A 19,722-nucleotide genomic window follows, 5' to 3' on the forward strand; every position below is an offset into this window, starting at 1 on the left:
TGGGCAAGGATCTTTACACTTTTGATTAATACAGGCAAGATGAGAGGCGCATTCACTATTGCTGACACATTCCGGACGACAGTTTGGTGGGGTACCGATAAAATCTAAAAGACAAGAACAAGATGGCGAGTCTCCGATAGCTTTACATTGAGCATTCGGGCCACAAGGATTTGGTTGACATGGATTGGTCGCTACTACAGGTTCTTCTCCTAAAATGTCATTATTTAATTAATTATAAACTTCTATAAAATATTACTATTTAAATATTACTTATTGGTAAACATCTAGTAAAGGGATCGCCTGTTTGACTTGGTAGACAACTGCAAATAGGATTATGATTAACAACTTGGCATTGTGCATTTAAACCACATGTGCCTGGGCAAGGATCAATGCATTTTTGATTAAGACACGCTTTATTTAGAGCACATTCGGAACTAGTAACGCATTCCGGCCGGCAGGCTGGTGGACTTCCGATAAAACCCGGTACACACGAGCATACCGCTTGGCCATTAATTTCACGACATTGGCTATTGGGACCACATGGCGAAGGTTGGCATGGATTTTTAGGAATCTCAACTGAAATGTAATAGTATAATTAATAAAGATTAAAGTTATGTCGACTTTAATAACTGTACCTGGAATCTTGGAACAAATAACGAAAGCATTTCCTGTGTATCCTGTCAAGCAAGAACAAATTGGAATATGATTAATAACTGCGCATTCAGCATTAGTACCACATGTACCAGGGCAAGGATCTTGACATTTATTTCTAATGCATGTTCGATCTTTTGGACAATCAGCGTTAAGTACACATTCAGGTCTGCATCCACGATAAGGATCTCCTTGATATTCTGGAAGACACGTACAAACCCCATCATTGCATCGAGTATTAACACCACAAGGAGAAGGATTGCACGGATCAGTTTCTACTGGTTCTGGTAATGCAGGTGGTTTAGGAGAACATAAAGTAAACGGATCACCAATATATCCCTCAATACAGGTGCATATTGGTGTGTGATTAATTACAGAGCACTGGGCATTAGTGCCACATGAACCTGGACATGGATCTCTGCACTTCTGTTGTATACAAGCCAAGTTACTGGAGCATTCAGAATTAATAGTACACTCTGGACGACAGTTGGGTGGGCTTCCTATGTATGTTGGTAAGCAGGAACATGACGGATTTCCACCGATATCGCGACATTGACTATTTGGTCCACACGGTGAAGGCAAACAAGGATTTTGGTCATAAATCGGTTTTGCTGGTTCTGGAGGTGGTATGGCATAACATCTCGTAAACGGATCACCCGTAAATCCATTCGTGCAACTACATATAGGGCTATGGTTTACTACTTGACAGTTTGCGTTTAATCCGCACGTTCCAGGACAAGGATCAGTACATTTTTGATTAATACATGCTTTTGTACTGGGGCATTCTGTGCTCACAGTACACTCAGGTCTGCAACCAGGGGGACTACCGATATAATTAGGCAAACAAGAACACACTGCTTGACCGTTTACTTCGCGACATTGACTATTAGGTCCACAAGGTGATGGTTGACAAGGAGTACCTTCATCTTTCGTTACTAAAAGTAAGAAAGTTAAAAAAAAATAATTTTCTTAGTAATAATTCTTACCTTCAGGGGGTATTAAATGACAGAATCGGAATGGATCGCCAGTGAATCTTGGTAGACATGAACAAGACGGTAAATGATTAACAACTTGGCATTCTGCGTTCTGTCCGCAAGTGCCTGGACAAGGGTCTACGCATTTATTTCTCAAGCAAGCTTTATTGGACGGACAGTCGGAATTAATAGTACATTCTGGTCTACAACTTTCGTAGGGATTTCCGATAAATTCAGGTAAGCACGAGCAAGTTCCGGCACCATTTTGTTCTCTACAAACAGCATTTGATCCACATGGCGAAGGTAAGCAAGGTGTGGGCCTTTCAACAGGTATAGGTTTCACTGTAAATTGTACATCTGTTTTATAATACCGATCCAAAATATTAAAAAAAAAATGGTGTGCACTATGTGCGCATATTTGAAGTGAAACTTCTTACTAACAACTATTAAATTGGAAGATTTGAAGGATATCTTTTTTGAATACTTTTTATAAACTTCAAAAAAAAACAGAGTTAATATAAAACCGTATATATAGCTGTGACCGTTAAACCAAAATACTACTACATCTATATCTCTAACTACTAGTAACTGCTTCTAACCAACAATTTGTTTTGTGTGATCTGTGATCTGTTTTTGTTTAAATGTTTTGTTCATGTTGGCGATTTATTTTTAAGTTAATGTTAATCGTTAGACAACCAGTAAACTCGTAGAATATGTATTTCTTTTGCATAATCAATATTGTCACTCTAAATTTTACATAACCAAATTGTTACTCTAAATCGCTATCTAGAGTTACTAACTCTAAATTCTAATTCTGAGCTGCCAAATGAGCTAGAGGCTTTACATAGACCGTTATTAATAAGCTACAAAGTTATCGATGAAAATGTGCATGAAATCAAGGCTGATATAGTAAGTATCAAGTTTATTATAGTGATTTTCTTAGCAGCGTATGGCACAGATCGTTGCCACAAGCTTATTTTTCATCCCGAGATAGCGGGGTTAAATTGTTTTACAAAGGGGTAGATCTACCCCGAATGGGGTAGCTGTGGCAACACTGCCGCTATCACTTTTCTTCTCGCTAGCTTAAAGAAGTTTCACTTCAAAAATACGTTTTAATTATATTTACTTTAAGAATGAAAAGTGTTATTGTTTATTAAAAATATTACTGTATATTAATGTAAAGTACCTTCTAAAGAGCAGATAGTAAATGGATCTCCAGTAAATCCAGGTAAACATACACAATTAGAGGTATGACTAATAACTCGACATTCGGTGTTTTGTCCGCAAGTTCCTGGACACGGGTCTTTGCATTTTTGATTTATACACGCCAAATGATTGGGGCATTCACTATTGCTGACACACTCTGGTTTGCAATTGGGCGGTTGTCCAATATAATTTTCCAAACAAGAACACGATGGAGATCCGTTTATTTCTCGACACTGCGCGTTTGGACCACACGGAGAAGGATTACAAGGATTCTTGTATTCGACTGGTACTTGTTCTAAAATGGTTATGTTTGTTAGTTTAGAATTATTCTTGTTAGAGTTTGTCTTACGAATTTGTGTGCATCTAATGAATGGATCGCCAGTGAATCCGTTGGAACAAGTGCATATCGGATTATGATTAATCACTTGACATTGGGCGTTTATGCCGCAGGTGCCTGGACATGGATCAATACACTTTTGATTAATACAGGCTTGATTTAGGGGACATTCGGAACTAGTTACGCATTCGGGTCTACATGTAGGTGGTGATCCGATGAAGTTTGGTACACAAGAACAAACAGCTTGTCCATTTATCTCACGACATTGACTATTTGGTCCACATGGTGATGGATTACATGGGTTTTTAGGTGCTTCGGCTAAAACGTTTATAAGTAAGGAAAAAATTCTTTTAAATGTCTTAATGAAAAACTAAATAGAATCCGCCAAAAAGTTTGCAATAAATTGTGTGTTTATTATCAAGTAAAAACCCTATGTTGAATTAGATCAGCAAGCTCAATAACGTATATTATGTATGTAAATCCAGTAACGCAGGCACTTTACATATACATATACAGGGTGGTCCGAACTGTATTCCGGAAACTTTGGCAGCATATTCTGCAGAGAAAAATAAGTAAAGAAGTTCGTATAAATGTATGTATGTCTAAAAATGCGTAGTTTCGGAGATACAGGGAGTAGAAGTTTTATTTTTATTTCGATTTTTTTTCCAAATAATTTCTGAAGTAACGTCAATATTTGGATGAACATTAGTGTCTGAGGTTTTTGACATGAGAAATTTGATTTTGATGTTGATATGACTCCTAGTTGTAGAGGGCGCCACCTACATATTTTTAACTGGTTTGATTTGGTTTGGTTTAATTTAAGACTAACAACTTTTAGTCCGTAACTGTATAAAACTACTGAGTAAAAAATATACATTTACGACGTTTTTTTCTTAAAAAAGGTCTCTTAGTAAAAATCGCTACGAGTAACGGTTCTCGAGAAAAATTTATCAATACCTGTCATAATTGACATAAGTTAAACATGTTGACTAAATAGTTATTAGACTGAAATAATAAATTTGAAATATTTTTGTAATAAAAGTTCAATAGAAACTGTTTTATCAACGTTTTTTTCGATAAAAAATTATGGTTAATTTAAGAAAATAAAAAGTTCCCAAATTTATCATTTCAGTCAAATAACTATCTACTCATCATGTTTATTTCTTGTCAATAATGACATGTATTTACTATTTCCATTCTCAATATCTTGAGAACGGTTGTAGAGATTTTTACCAAGAGACATTTATTACGTAAAAAAATCACGGAAATGTACATTTTTTCAGGTGTTTTATACAGGTACGGACGAGAAATTATTACTCTTCAAAACAGTTAAAACACATATCGGTGGCGCCCTCTACAAGTTGGAGTCATATTGATATCAAAATCAAATTTCTCATGTGAAAAAACTTCCAGACACCAATTTTGATCCAAATATTGACGTTACTTCAGAAATTATTTGGAAAAAATCGAAATAAAAATGAAATTTCTATACTCTGTATCTCCGAAACTAAGTATTTTAGGACATACATTTATATGAAGTTTTTTACTTATTTTTATCTGCAGAATATGGTGCCAAAGTTTCCGGAATACAGTTGGGACCACCCTGTATAAGTGGTGGGTTGAAGAAAATGTGAAATTTTATCAAAAATGTTGAAAGCTACCACAAAAGTAACTACCTAATGATATTTTGCATTAAAAATCTATTGAATAATAACATCGGGAAGAAAAAATTAAAAAAGTAAATTATTATTATCCTAAAAACTGTAAGTTTTAAAATATAATTCCGATCTTGTAACTTATATTGTAATTTTTACTATTTGTTGTAAACTTTTTGCCGGTCACTATTATATCAAATTTTCTCTTACGTGGAATCCGTGAACAAATCACAAAGGCATTTCCTGTATATCCGTCAATGCATGAACACATAGGAATATGGTTTATTACAGAGCATACAGTATTAGTTCCACAGGTTCCAGGACAAGGGTCAACACACTTATTTCTGATACAGGCTCTGTCCCGTGGACAGTCACTGTTTAAGACACATTCTGGCCTACATCCTCTGTAAGGATCACCCTGATATTCAGGCAAACATGTACATATTCCATTGGCACATTGAGCATTGGATCCGCATGGAGATGGATTACATGGATCAGTTTCGACAGGTTTTGGAGCCTCGGGAGGTTTAAGGACACAATTAACAAACGGATCACCGGTGTATCCGTCTGGACAACTACAAATCGGTGTGTGATTTATTACAGAACATTGAGCGCCGAATCCACAAGAGCCTGGACAAGGGTCTGAGCATTTTTGTCTAATGCAGGCTAAGTTACTAGAGCATTCTTGATTGATCACGCATTCGGGTCTACAGTTGGGTGGATTTCCAATGAATGTAGGCAAACATCTGCATATGGGGGATCCCTGTACATTCTGACACTCTGCGTTAGGACCACAAGGTGATGGTATGCATGGGTTAACTTCTTCAATTATAGTTGGTGTGGGAGCTAAAAGGGTGAATTTGAAAATATCTGATTGAAGGAAATCTATCTATGGAAATTATAGTGTTTACAGTAGAAACCCCGCAATTTACAGGATGTTTCAAAATTGAATGCTGTATTTTTGTTAATTTGTCACTTGTTTCACAAAATTCTAAAATGTAAATATTCTATTTTACCTTGATTAATAATCATAAATAAAGTCTGAATTTACGGTAATTATTGCATAAACGGTTTTCGGCTATTTTTGGATTATATGGAAAAATAATTATATACTCACATTCTATTATCCTAAGGGATTAAAAATATACTGGGGGAGGAGTAATTATATTTTCAGGTCGTTGTAGTTTAATTGATAACAGATTGGAATTTGATAATAGAAATTTCCTTTGTGTAAAATATGTGCCTACATAATTTCAGTAAACAATTTTATTAACAAGTCATGTAACTTTAATAAATCTGTCTTCACGACTAATTTGCTTTAGAAAAAAATTACATGATTATAATCTAATGGTTAAAGAAAAAAGAAACAATTTAATTACAATAGTATCTTATGCTTAAGAAATAAAGTTACAAGTAATGGAACTAAAGTTCGGGTGAAAAAAAAAACAAACTGATTATCATATACTGACATATTATGAAGTATAAAATTTGTTTATACGACTAATTTGCTTATAGTGGTTTAAGTACAATGTTCTATATGTTCTTAAAAATTACAATATTCCTTTATGTTTAAGGCATACATTTGCAATTAATTGGACCAAATCAAGTCTGGGTGGAAAAATGAAGTTAGTATCATGTATTGACAAATTATGAAGCGTCTAAACGAAATCTCAACTACAGCGAGACTTTACTACCTACTTTTATACTTCCCGGTCCCGTAAGATTGTTTGGTTGAAAAAATACTTAAAGAAACACAATTTCTCTCCTCCCCCAGTATATTTGCAATCTCTAATTACTAAAATAAAAAATTAAAAGCAACGAAAGAAAAATGGAAGGACAGTAGAATGTGAGTATAATATACATTTTTTTCCATATAATCCAAAAATAGCCGAAAACCGTATATGCAACTGTTACCGAATTTACAAGAAACGAAAGAGTTAGCAATACAATTTGATAGAAAATTATGATCAACTTCTGATGTTAGTAAAATTTACAGAGTGTACCATTTAAATCAAACAAGTATATAGTGCTTTTTAAAGCTAGTAATTATTTAGAATTAATCTACATTCGGAACCTCGAAATTAGTGGTTTTTATTAGCGTCAAAATTTGTTCCTCTAACAACGTCAAAATTAATGGTAGTAACTTTCAATTAGTAGAAAAAAGTTAACAAACTTTTAACTTTTGCCACTAACCATACTTTAATCTGCGAGGAATGCCATTTTGGTCTTTAATTATCATCCTTCAAGAGAAATTGTGGTTAGAAATCAAAAGTTTATTGTTTTATAAGCAAAATATTAGGCTTTCTCTATAGATAGAACTGACTTCCTGTTACTAGTATATTATATTAATTTTAATTGTGTATTTAGACATTGTGAATGAGCGTAAACTAAAAAATATAATTGAGACCACTAATTTATTCCACTAATTTCGAGATTCTGAATGAAGCTTTAATTTTTGACACCCTATCTAAACTAGTAGGTACTATTTTTATTATTGCAGCACAATGTTTAAAGAAAAACTCTAGTTTCAGTGCATAATTTGATTTCAATAACTTAACTTTAATAAGCCAAGAGAAATGAAGCTTTAAAATAGTTTCTGTCTTCACACAAATTGTAAATATTTAAAAAGATGTTATGGTTATGTAAGGTAAATGTTGAAACAAAATGTATCTTTATCTTAATCTTAGAAACCAAAAATTTAATAATATACAAGGCGTGTATATATTTAATATTTTTATTTATTTGGCACTCTGTATCTTTTGAAAATAATTCTAAATTGTAGCTCTACTGGTCCTTGAAAGACCTAAGACTTATAAAAAAAAATTAATCTTTTAGCTCCGGATCGAATAATATGAATGGTCCTGTGTAATTGGTTCTATTTAAAATAACCAAATTGGCAGCTACTTCCGGTTATACTAAAAGTGCCAGTAAGACAAAAATATTTTAAAAAGTATATCTTAAAATATATCCAGTTTAGTTTACTACCATTGACAATGTCTAAAAATACAATTAAAATTAATAGAATACCTAGAAACAGCTTGCGGTAGTCAGTTGTATCGTTGTATCCATAGAAAAAGCTTAATAATTAGCTTATAAAACAATAAACTTTTATTTCTAACCACAGTTTTTTTAACGGATGATAATTAAAAGCCAAAATGGCATTACACGCAAATTCTGAATTATCTCTGTTTTGAAGTATAATTAGTGGAAAAGTTAACTACTGTAGAAATTTTAAAACATTTTCCGATGCACGTCATCAATCACATCGAAATTGACACTAAAGCCTACAAACCTGAGTAAATGAAATTTTAGCAAAAATGTTTAAATTTGTTGACTAATTTAAGATACCAAGCAGCTCTTATTATACTTTATAGAGCAAATGATTGTAACATATATTTTATTTACATTAAAGCTGCAAAAATTAGTGTAAACGGATTTTTATTATCGCCTTGTTGGTCACATTGCGCCATGTTCAGCAATGTTGTCGTGTATTATTTGAAAATTAGCCTAGTGTCAGTCATTATTTTGTATAATATCGTGTTGTTGAATTTTTGGGAGTAATTCTCGTTTTTTGCCGTTTTTCATAGTTTTTTTTTCTTAAATCGTACTTCTAAGCACAAACAGTTCTTTTAAGAACTAAATTTTTGAGATTTTTTTTGCATTTTTTGAAATTGTGGAATGAAAATATGCCGAAGCCTTTAAACAGTCGAAGCAAAGCGCTTGTCGCTTCCCTGAGATCCTTTATTATCCTTGAATGCAGACAGAGAAGTAAGTTTGATTGGTGCACATTATACCACTTTCAAGTTATTTCTACTTATTTCAATTTGTAGCGAGTACCTGCTGCCTTAAAGAAATATATAAAAATTATATACTAAATATATTGTTTGTCACTTTTAAATTAAGATTCATCTCATAAATCCATCACAATCTGGCAGCGCTGTCGCCATCGCTTGTCACTCAAAGTTGATGACATGCATCGGAAAATGTTTTAAAATTTCTATAGTTAGAGTTCTTAAGCTTCATTCAGAACCTCCCAATTAGTGAAATAAATTAGTGGTTTCAATTACACTTTATACTATTTAGTTTACGATTATTTAAAATGTCTAAAAAACACAATTAAAATTAATAATATATCCTAGCAACAGCTTGCAGTAATCTGTTGTATCCATAGAAAAAGCATAATATTTAGCTTATAAAACAATAAACTTGTGACTGACCAATTGCAATAGACTTGTGTGACCAACATTTTTCTTGACGGGTGAAAATCAAGGACCAAAATAACATTCCTCGCAAATTTTGAAGTATAATTAGTGGAAAAGTCGAAAGTTTGTTAACTTTTGCAACTAGTTGAGAATTACTACTACTAATTATGATGTTCTGAATGCTTACATTAAGATTAGGTGGACAAACTTCTACGCTAATTGAAACTACTAATTTATTCCACTGATTTTGAGGTTCCCAATGAAGCTTTAGTGATACTCTAATGTGTCTACTAGTTAAAGTTTCTACTAACTGAAAATTACTACCACTTATTTTGACGTTCTGAATGCTCACATTGAAATTAAAGGAACAAACTTCTACGCCAATTGAAACCATTTCAGGTTCTGAATGAAACTTTAGAACCAAATCTACCGGGAAATTTATTTTCGTGGATTCTGAATCCAATGGCTTTTTAGAATAGTATTTAACTAATAATTAAGAAAGAATATTTTGTTCTTTCATCTCAATTCAAATTCTTTCAAATCAACAAATAAAGTTAAAAATCTCACTTGCCAAAAATCTTCTGATTATTTAGGTTATAAACATTCTCATAATTTAAAAATTAAAGGGGCTTGAGTTAGTAACTAAATAAAATTCCTAAATATTAGAATTCCATTCTGAAACATCCTGCATAATTATAGGTATGTCGATTGACACATTCAATTTACACTTACGCGGAATTGGGTAACACCTAGTGAATGGATCGCCTGTATGACCCGACAGACAACTACAAATGGGGCTGTGGTTCACTACGTTACACTGAGTGTTCAGGCCGCAAGTTCCAGGGCAGGGATCGGTACATTTCTGATTGATGCACGCTTTGTTCTGAGCACATTCAGAGCTCACCGTACATTCCGGTCTGCAGTTTGGCGGATTGCCGATGTAATCCGGCAAGCAGGAACACACCGCTTGCTTATTAATTTCACGGCATTGGCTATTCGGTCCACAAGGAGATGGTTGGCAAGGATTCTTTGGCTCATCTTTGGCTACGACTGCTGTTTATAAAAGTGGTAATTTGAGTGATGTAGGTGGTTATTTCATGATTTGTTTATGCTGTGTTATAATATAAATTTTGTAGCTTATGTTATGGTTAGAATTAAGAAAAAAATATATACAGGGTGATTTACGGCGGACGATAGGTTAGACGTGTACGAAGAAGGGTGATTTTTTTTGATTGTGTATTCTTACATAAATGATCCTGCTCCACTGGCATACGCTATTCAGCGTTATTGTGTTACCGATTAAATTGAAAAGTAGTAGCATCATCGTTTAAATATAGAACACCTGGTATGTTATTACATTTATGAAAACTAGTTTCATTTCTCCATATTTTTTCTGTATGTTTTCCTATACCTATCTCTAATAATTTTTGAGATAAATATAATGCATGTGTAATTTTGACAAAAAAATAGATCTTAAAAAAAGGTAAAATTTGTACCTTATCATCGAAAAAAGGCGTCCAGTTAGCTGTGAAATGATGATCGATGCCATTTGCCATATAAATTTACATATAAAATTACAGCGATCTTCATTTCATAGCCATCGCTGACGCCGTTTTTTTCGATTAGGATAGGTTTGGCTGTAATAATACAATAGATTATGTTTTAACGGACAGCTAGTATTTTCGCTCTGTACAAAGTCAATTGGATATTATTCAGGAAGGTAAAAAAATATCTTTGATATTTTTAATTTAACCCTTTATGTATAACAGGGTGGCGCTTCTCATACGCCGCGGAAGCTCCAATGAGAACGGTAGTTTATATCGAAATGAAATTTTGGCAGCATATGTAGTTTAACTGAAAGCATTTTATAAAAATATATAGAATTATACAGGGTGTCTCCAAAAAAAGTTACACATCAAAGTTGTGTTTTTTCTAATGGAACACCCTATATATTAATTGATTTTCGGATTCTAGAAAAAAAAAAATAAAGGTGAGTTTTATTAAAGAAGCATATACCTAAAAACTAAGGATTTTGACATATTTCACATTTTGCGAAAATGAAGAGTAAATTTTAAATTTCGATAATAGCTACCTAAATTTTAGTTGACCTTGTATAGCCTGATATTTAATTACAGTAACCATTGTATGTTAAACCAGATTGAAATTTGACCCGAAAAGTTATACAGGGTTAGACAAAATTAATATGGAACATTAGTCACTTTTAAAAGCAAGTTACTTTTTATTTTAAATGGAACACCCAGTATATTTTTCCGGTGTTCAATGGGGAATTATATATCTTCAAAATATTTTTTAGGTTGCCTACCCCTCAGATAAAGATTTTCCTAGATATTTTGGTTTTATGATTTTGCGTCAGTAGATCTTTATTATTTCAAAAATCTAGGTGGCTGTGTGTGATACACCTGTTGTTAAATTAATTAATTGTAGAGTAAAATACTCAACGGTAATAAAAAGATGATTATTACAGAATTAAAACTATATATAAACCCTATAATTATGTGACAAAAATTAACTAGATGAAATCAAATGCTCAAAATGCTCCTTTCCTGTTAACTGCATAAAATGATTACAGTTGAGGGTTGGAACCTTTGGTGTTACACAGCAAAATATAAACACTAAATCACCACAATACACCAAAACACTTTTACTTTTACACTGGTTTCGCTAACCATGTTAGCATCATCAGCAGATGATTATAAACTGGAGAAGAGTTTATAATCATCTGCTGATGATGCTGACATGGTTAGCGAAACGCGCGTCCAGTGTAAAAGTAAAAGTGTTTTGGTGTATTGTGGTGATCTAGTGTTTTTATAAAATTATTGTCTTTTCAAAAGGATCTTTTTATTTTAAAAGGCGTATGTGGAGTTCTACCTCGAAAAGCAGCTACAATCATTTCTCTCATGTTGTCGACAATAGAGTTTTGTAAACACTGTCTTTAACACTCGCTTTAACATATCCCCATTAAAAAACCCGGACTAGATAAAATCAAGAGCATTTAAGCGTTCTATTAATTGGCGAATGCACACTGCATTCACCAACTAATAGAATCATATCAATTCTTTCTGATGTAGGATAAGTTTGCATTTTCGGCAAATTTCTGAGATTTTTTTTTGTTTTAACCGACACAAAATGATAACTAGTTGTTAAAGTTGGACTAATTAGACAGCTATGTTGAAGTAACGTCAGAGGTATCACAACCACCTAGATTTTATGAAATAATAAAGATCTACTCAGATCATCACATGTAAATGAAAATATCTAGGAAAACCTTTGTTTGAGGGCTAGGCAACCTTAATAGTAATTTGAAGAGACATGAATTCTCCATTGAATATCGGAATAATATACTGGGTGTTCCATTTAAAATAAAAGAGTAACATACTTTTAAAGGCGACCAACGTTCAATATTAATTTTGTCTCACCCTGTATAACTTTTTATACCAAGTTTTAATTTGATATAAAGTACAATAGTTAATTTAACTACATATTAGGCTATACCCGGTAAATTCCAATTTAGATAGCTTTTAATGTATTTTAAAAATTGTTTTTTATTTCTAGAAAATGCTAAATATGTCAAAAACCTTACATTTTAGTCATATACTTCTCTTATAAAACTCACCTTTATTTTTCTCACAGAATTCGAAAATCAATTACTATATAGGGTGTTCCATTACAAAAACACAACTTTGATATGTAACTTTTTTTGGAGACATCCTGTAGAACTTTCTATATTTTTAAAAAGTGGTCTGAATACATTTGCTCACAAATTTTCATTTCAATACAAACTGTCGTTCTCTTTGGACCCTCCGCGGCGTATGAGAAGCGTCACCCTGTATACATATAGTATACCTAATCTGTGATAGTATTCTCTGAGACAATGAAACTCTTTTAGTATCAACACTGAATCATTGCGTACCAGATTCAAACAAAACTGCATTAATGTAAGAACCCAAATATTCAAAAAAAATCTTATCACCGGTTCTGCATAAACGCCTAACCTACCATCACCATGAATAACCCTGTACACGAGTTTAAAATATAAATGATTGCTTACGTTCTGGAGGTTGCAAAGAACAATAATTGAACGGGTTGCCGGTATATCCAGGTAAACAGTAACAGTTAGGTAGATGATTAATTACTGAACATTCTGCATTGGATCCACACGTTCCCGGGCAAGGATCCTTGCACTTATTCGAAATGCAAGCTTTATTGGAGGGACAGTCGGAATTTAAAACGCATTCTGGCCTGCATCCTTCGTACGGGTTTCCTATATAATCTGGCAAACACGTGCAAGAGCCAGCGTTATTATGTTCTTTACAGATGGCGTTTGCTCCACAAGGCGACGGAACACAAGGGTTGATAATTTCGGGTGGTGGGGCTATAATATAATTTGACATGATTTACTAACCCATTAATTGTATTAGCTTGTTAAGCATTTATTAGTTATAGCATATAATAAAAAGCAAAAACTTAATAAAAAAGGCTTACGCGGTGGTAGAGCGCATGATGTGAACGGGTTTCCTGTAAATCCTTCTAGACAATAGCATTCCGGAATGTGATTAACAACTCTGCAGTTAGCATTTGTACCACACACTCCGGGGCATGGATCTTTACATTTTTCGTTTATACAGGCGAGATTAAAGGAACAATCGCTATTACTGACGCATTCCGGTCGACAATTTGGAGGCGAATTTATGTAACCCGGCAGGCAAGAACAAACTTCTTGTCCATTTATTGCTTTACATTCTGAAAATGGACCGCACGGAGAAGGTTGGCATGGTGTTTTTTGTACTTCTATTGGTTGCTCTTCTAAAAAAATAATTCATAAAAATGTAACTTTATTATATAAATGTGATATTAAAGTAGTCTTACGGATTAAAACACATTGTGTGAATGGATTTCCGGTATATCGCGAAGGACAACTACAGATTGGATTATGATTAACAACGTGACAAAGCGCTCCAATACCACAAGTGCCGGGACATGGATCGATACATTGTTTGTTTACACAGGCTTTGCTCAGGGGGCAGTCGGAACTTAAAACACATTCAGGGCGACACGAAGGAGGACTGCCGAAGAATCCAGGCACACAAGAGCAAACAGCTTGTTGATTGATCTCTCTACATTGGCTATTAGGGCCACATGGTGACGGATTGCATGGATTTTGTAAGATAATTTCTATTAAAAATAATAAAATTAATTTTTAAGTTGTTTACGGTCTAAACTATTAATAAATTACCTTGAACTTTTGAACAGAATGTAAAAGCATTTCCTGTATACCCTTCTAGGCACGTACACATAGGAATGTGATTGGTAACGATACATTGCGCGTTGGTACCACAGGTACCTGGACAAGGATCTTGACACTTGTTTCGAATACAAGCTCGACTTCGGTCACAGTCACTATTTAAAACACACTCAGGCCTGCAGCCTCTGTAAGGGTCTCCGTAGTATTCAGGAAGGCAAGTGCAAATGCCGTTGTTGCAATTGGCATTGGGTCCACAAGGTGTAGGATTACATGGATCAGCTAAAGTAGGTTCCGGGATTTTCGGTGGTTTTGGTAAACAGTAAGTAAATGGATCACCGGTAAACCCGTCAATGCAGGTACAAGTAGGAATGTGGTTAAATACGGAACATTTAGCATTGCTTCCACATGAACCTGGGCAAGGGTCTGAGCATTTTTGTTGGATGCAAGCCAAATTACTTGAACATTCTGAATTGATTGTACATTCTGGCCTACAATTTGGTGGTGCACCAAAGAAATTAGGCAAACAGGTACAAGAAGGAAGCTGATTAAGATCTCTGCATTGACTATTGGGTCCACATGGAGACGGGACACAAGGATTGACATAATCCTGGACAGGTTGTACAGGGGGTAATGCTAAAATCAATATGATTGAAGTAATTTTTATGAAAAACTATAAATGTACTTACGTGGTATCGAGAAACATTTAGTAAACGGATCACCAGTATATGTCGGAATGCAAGTACATATTGGACTGTGGTTTATAACATTGCATTTAGCATTTATACCGCAAACACCAGGACAAGGATCTGTACATTTCTGATTGATACAGGCTTTGTTTTGTGAACATTCAGAGCTTACGGTACATTCAGGTCTACAATTTGGTGGTTGGCCTACGTAATTTATTAAACAGGAACATACACCTTGCCCATTTATTTCACGACATTGACTGTTAGGACCACAAGGTGATGGATTACATGGGTCTTGAGGTTTCTGTACCACTTCAATGGCTAGAAATTTATTATGGTTATCTTTTAACCTCAAAATATATTTAACATTACCTTGTATCAAACTGCAATATGCGAAAGGATCTCCTGAATAACCTGGTAAGCAAGTACATTGAGGCAGATGGTTTTGGACATGGCATTGTGCATTTTGACCACATATTCCCGGACATGGATCTTTACATTTATTATTAATACAAGCTTTATCAGGTGAACAGTCTGAATTTACGGTGCACTCAGGTCGACAACCCTCATATGGATTACCGATATAATCTTGAATACATGAACAAGATCCTGCGTTGTTTTGTGCTTTACAGATTGCATTAGGTCCACAAGGTGATGGTGAACAAGGACTTATTATATCTTTTGGCGGTGGTACTGTAATAAATGTTTTAAAATTATATACAGAAATATTAAGACTCTTTTTTGAGTGAAAATAAAAAATAACTTACATGGAGGAGGTGAACACGAAATAAATGGATTTCCAACATAATTAGATATACATATGCAATTGGGAGTGTGACTAACTACTCTACACTCTGCGTTTTGTCCACATACTCCAGGACAAGGATCGATACATTTCTGTTGTATACATGCCAATTGGCTCGAACATTCGCTATTACTAATACATTCAGGACGACAATTAGGTGGAGATCCAATAAAACCATTTAAGCATGTGCATGCTGGTGAACCGTTAATATCTTTGCATTCGGAATTTGGTCCGCAAGGAGACGGTTGGCAAACATTAACAATTACAGGTTCCTCTAACGCTGAAAATATTAAATATGAATGAAATAAAGAATAAAAATAAAGAATAAAAATAAAGATAAAATAATTACGTTTTAATGTGCATCGGACAAATGGATCACCGATATAGTTTTGTAAGCAACTACAGATAGGATTGTGATTCACCACTTTGCAATTTGCATTTAAACCGCAGGTTCCAGGACACGGATCCATACACTTCTGGTTAACACAAGCTTTGTCTAAGCTGCATTCTGAACTGGTTATGCATTCGGGCCTGCAAGTTGGGGGGCTTCCTATATAGTTAGGAACGCAGGAGCATACTGCTTGTCCATTAATTTCTCTACATTGACTGTTGGGCCCACACGGCGATGGGTTGCATGGATTGCTAATAACCGGTTTTGGAATGACGTTACAATATATAAAGGCATTTCCGGTATAGCCATATGTGCACGTACATATAGGTATATGGTTTGTGACGGTGCATTCAGCATTTTGTCCACAGGTTCCTGGACAGGGATTGACACACTTTCTTCTAATGCACGCTTTATCTCTAGAACAGTCACTATTTAGAATACATTCCGGTCTGCATTCCCTGTATGGATCTCCTTGATAATCCGGTAAACAGCTGCAAATGCCATCTTTGCATTGAGCGTTAGGACCACAAGGTGATGGATTACATGGATCAGTTTCTATAGGCTCTGGAATTTCAGGTGGTTTTGGCGAACAGTAAGTAAATGGATCACCAACGTAATCCGGAAGGCAAGTACATATTGGTGTGTGGTTTATGACGAAGCATTGAGCGCTCACGCCACATGAACCTGGACAGGGATCTTTACACTTTTCATTGATGCAAGCTAAGTTACTTGGACATTCAGAGTTGATGACACATTCAGGTTTACAATTTGGCGGGCTTCCAAAATATTCAGGTAAACATGTACAAGATGGAGAGTTGCCAATATTTCTGCAGATAGCATTCGGTCCACATGGAGAAGGAACACACGGATCTCTTATTGGTTCAATTACCGCTGTTTGAGGTGGGGCTACAATTTGATGAAAAGCATTATGAGTTTATGGTATTTATTCATATATGTAGCCATATTTAACTTACGTGGAATGACGTAGCACCTTGTGAAAGGATCACCGGTATAACTATTTTTACAACTACATATTGGACTGTGATTAATGACTTGACAATTAGAATTTAGGCCACACGTTCCTGGACATGGATCAATGCATTTTTGACTGATACATGCTTTATCCATAGAACATTCAGAACTGACTGTGCACTCTGGTCTACATCCTGGTGGACTACCAATATAATTTGGTAAACATGAACAAACAGCTTGACCGTTCACTTCTCGACACTGGCTGTTAGATCCACAAGGACTAGGTTGGCAAGGATTTTGAGGAACAATTTCAGTAATGGCTGGAAATTTATTTCATTAATTAAGATTTCTAAAACTGATATTCTTCAAACTTACGTTCTTGTAATATAATATGGCAGTATCTAAATGGATCTCCTGTATAGCCAGGGTTGCATGTGCACGCTGGCAAGTGGTTGATTACCTGGCAATTAGAGTTTTGTCCGCAAGTTCCTGGACAAGGGTCTTTACATTTATTATTTATGCAGGCCTTGTTTGATGTACAGTCTGAGTTAATAGTACATTCTGGACGACAGCCTTCGTACGGATTTCCAATGAACTCTGCTAAGCATACGCAAGCGCCAGCTTTATTTTGAATGCGACATTCGGCATTGGCGCCGCAAGGTGATGGATTACATGGATTCATATTTTCAATTGGTTCTTGTAGCGGAATAATATTACATGAAGTAAATGGATTTCCTGTATAACCGGTAATACAGTGACAATTCGCAGCATGACTTATAACTTTACACTCAGCGTTTTGGCCGCATGAGCCTGGACATGGATCTTTACACTTTTGATTAATGCATGCTAAGTGAGATGGACACTCGCTATTACTGACACATTCAGGACGACAACTTGGTGGAACACCAATAAATTCTGGTAAGCAAGAACATGATGGGGATCCATTTATATCCTTACATTGCGAATTTGGGCCACATGGTGATGGCTGACAAGGGTTTATAGTCAGAGGAGGTTCTTCTAAGGCTAAAAATAATAAATATTTGAAAATTCGTTAATTCAAAAGTTTTATTTCTTCTTACGTATAGGACGACACCTAATAAATGGATCTCCAGTTTGTCCGTTTGAGCAGGTGCAAATTGGGTTGTGATTGACAACTTGGCATTTAGCGCCAATCCCGCAAGTACCAGGACAAGGGTCTACACATTTTTGATTGAGACAAGCTCTATTTAAAGCACAGTCAGCACTGGTAGTACATTCTGGTCTGCAAGTAGGTGGACTGCCAACATAATTGGGTAAGCAAGAGCATACTGCTTGCTGATTAATTACCCTGCACTGACTATTTGCTCCGCAAGGCGATGGAGAGCACGGATTTACAACAGGCGGAGCTATAAAATATATATGCAAATTTTATTATTGAAGTTATTCAAAAAAATATAGATGCAAGGTTTTTATAATTACCTATTACTTCAGAACAGCGTATAAAAGCGTTGCCGCTAAAACCAGGAGGACACGAACATGTAGGAATATGGTCGAATATTGTGCAAATTGCATTAATTCCGCACGTTCCAGGACAAGGATCTGTGCATTTATTTCTAATACAGGCTTGGTTTCTTGAACAGTCATTGCTAATGATGCACTCAGGTCTACATCCCTGATAAGGATCGCCTTGATATTCTTCAATACATGTGCATATTCCATTATTACAATTTGCATTAGGTCCACAAGGTGATGGATTACAAGGGTCACTTTCTGATACTACAACTACATTTATATAAGTAATAAAGCATCTGCTGACAATTATAAACGTCAATTGCTACCTTCAGTTTTTTTCGGAGAGCAGCTAATGAAGGGATCACCTGCATAACCTTCGAAACAAGTACAAATAGGAGAATGGTTTGTAACGGAACAAACAGCATTTAATCCGCAAGATCCAGGACAAGGATCCAGACATTTTTGTTTGATACACGCAAGATGACTGGCACATTCTGAATTTATTACACATTCGGGTTTACAGTTCGGTGGAAAACCTAGAAAATCTTTTTGGCAAGTACAAGAAGGCACACCACCGTTATTTCTGCACTCGCTGTTCGGTCCACAAGGTGATGGTATACAAGGATCAACTATGGCTGGTCTAAGAGGCTCTATAACGGGTGCTACAAATGTATATATTGTATAAAATTAATAAACAGTGATATTTATGTCTTACGTGGAATAGGATAACATCGAGTAAATGGATTTCCTGTGTTTTCTGCTCGACAACTACAAATTGGACTATGATTTATTACTTGACAATTAGAGTTAAGGCCACACGTTCCCAGACACGGATCTACACATTTTCTATTTACACAGGCTCTATTAAGCGGACATTCTGTACTGACTACACATTCTGGTCGACATCCAGGTGGGTTACCAATATACTCAGGTAAGCATGAACATACGGGCTGATTATTAACATTTCTGCATTGACTGTTGGGGCCGCATGGGGATGGATAACAAGGATCTATTGGCTCTTCTTGAATCGCTGGATTTAATTTGAATTAATAATAGAACTACTTTCAATTTACTCGTATCAAAACTTAC

The 19,722-nt window shown here is 35.0% G+C and overlaps 1 protein-coding gene across 1 annotated transcript in view; it reads right to left on the reverse strand.

The window, feature by feature from the left end:
- Positions 1–19,722, reverse strand: part of LOC115891946 — a gene marked incomplete at its 3' end in the record, with an annotated part of 189,922 nt that overhangs the window by 1,962 nt on the left and 168,238 nt on the right. Inside the window, 22 exon segments of the mRNA XM_030912557.1 lie at positions 6–209; positions 271–576; positions 636–1,586; positions 1,638–1,967; positions 2,812–3,126; positions 3,181–3,486; positions 5,034–5,669; positions 9,758–10,078; positions 13,095–13,418; positions 13,529–13,849; positions 13,913–14,218; positions 14,280–14,921; positions 14,975–15,295; positions 15,347–15,667; positions 15,742–16,059; positions 16,129–17,076; positions 17,145–17,462; positions 17,518–18,165; positions 18,222–18,527; positions 18,601–18,903; positions 18,960–19,295; positions 19,349–19,663. Coding sequence (XP_030768417.1) covers positions 6–209; positions 271–576; positions 636–1,586; positions 1,638–1,967; positions 2,812–3,126; positions 3,181–3,486; positions 5,034–5,669; positions 9,758–10,078; positions 13,095–13,418; positions 13,529–13,849; positions 13,913–14,218; positions 14,280–14,921; positions 14,975–15,295; positions 15,347–15,667; positions 15,742–16,059; positions 16,129–17,076; positions 17,145–17,462; positions 17,518–18,165; positions 18,222–18,527; positions 18,601–18,903; positions 18,960–19,295; positions 19,349–19,663 — 9,096 coding nt within the window.

This window comes from Sitophilus oryzae, unplaced genomic scaffold, assembly GCF_002938485.1.
Source record: "Sitophilus oryzae breed Bouriz unplaced genomic scaffold, Soryzae_2.0 scaffold_1207_pilon_pilon, whole genome shotgun sequence".
In the NCBI taxonomy this organism is placed as follows: Eukaryota; Metazoa; Arthropoda; class Insecta; order Coleoptera; family Curculionidae; genus Sitophilus; species Sitophilus oryzae.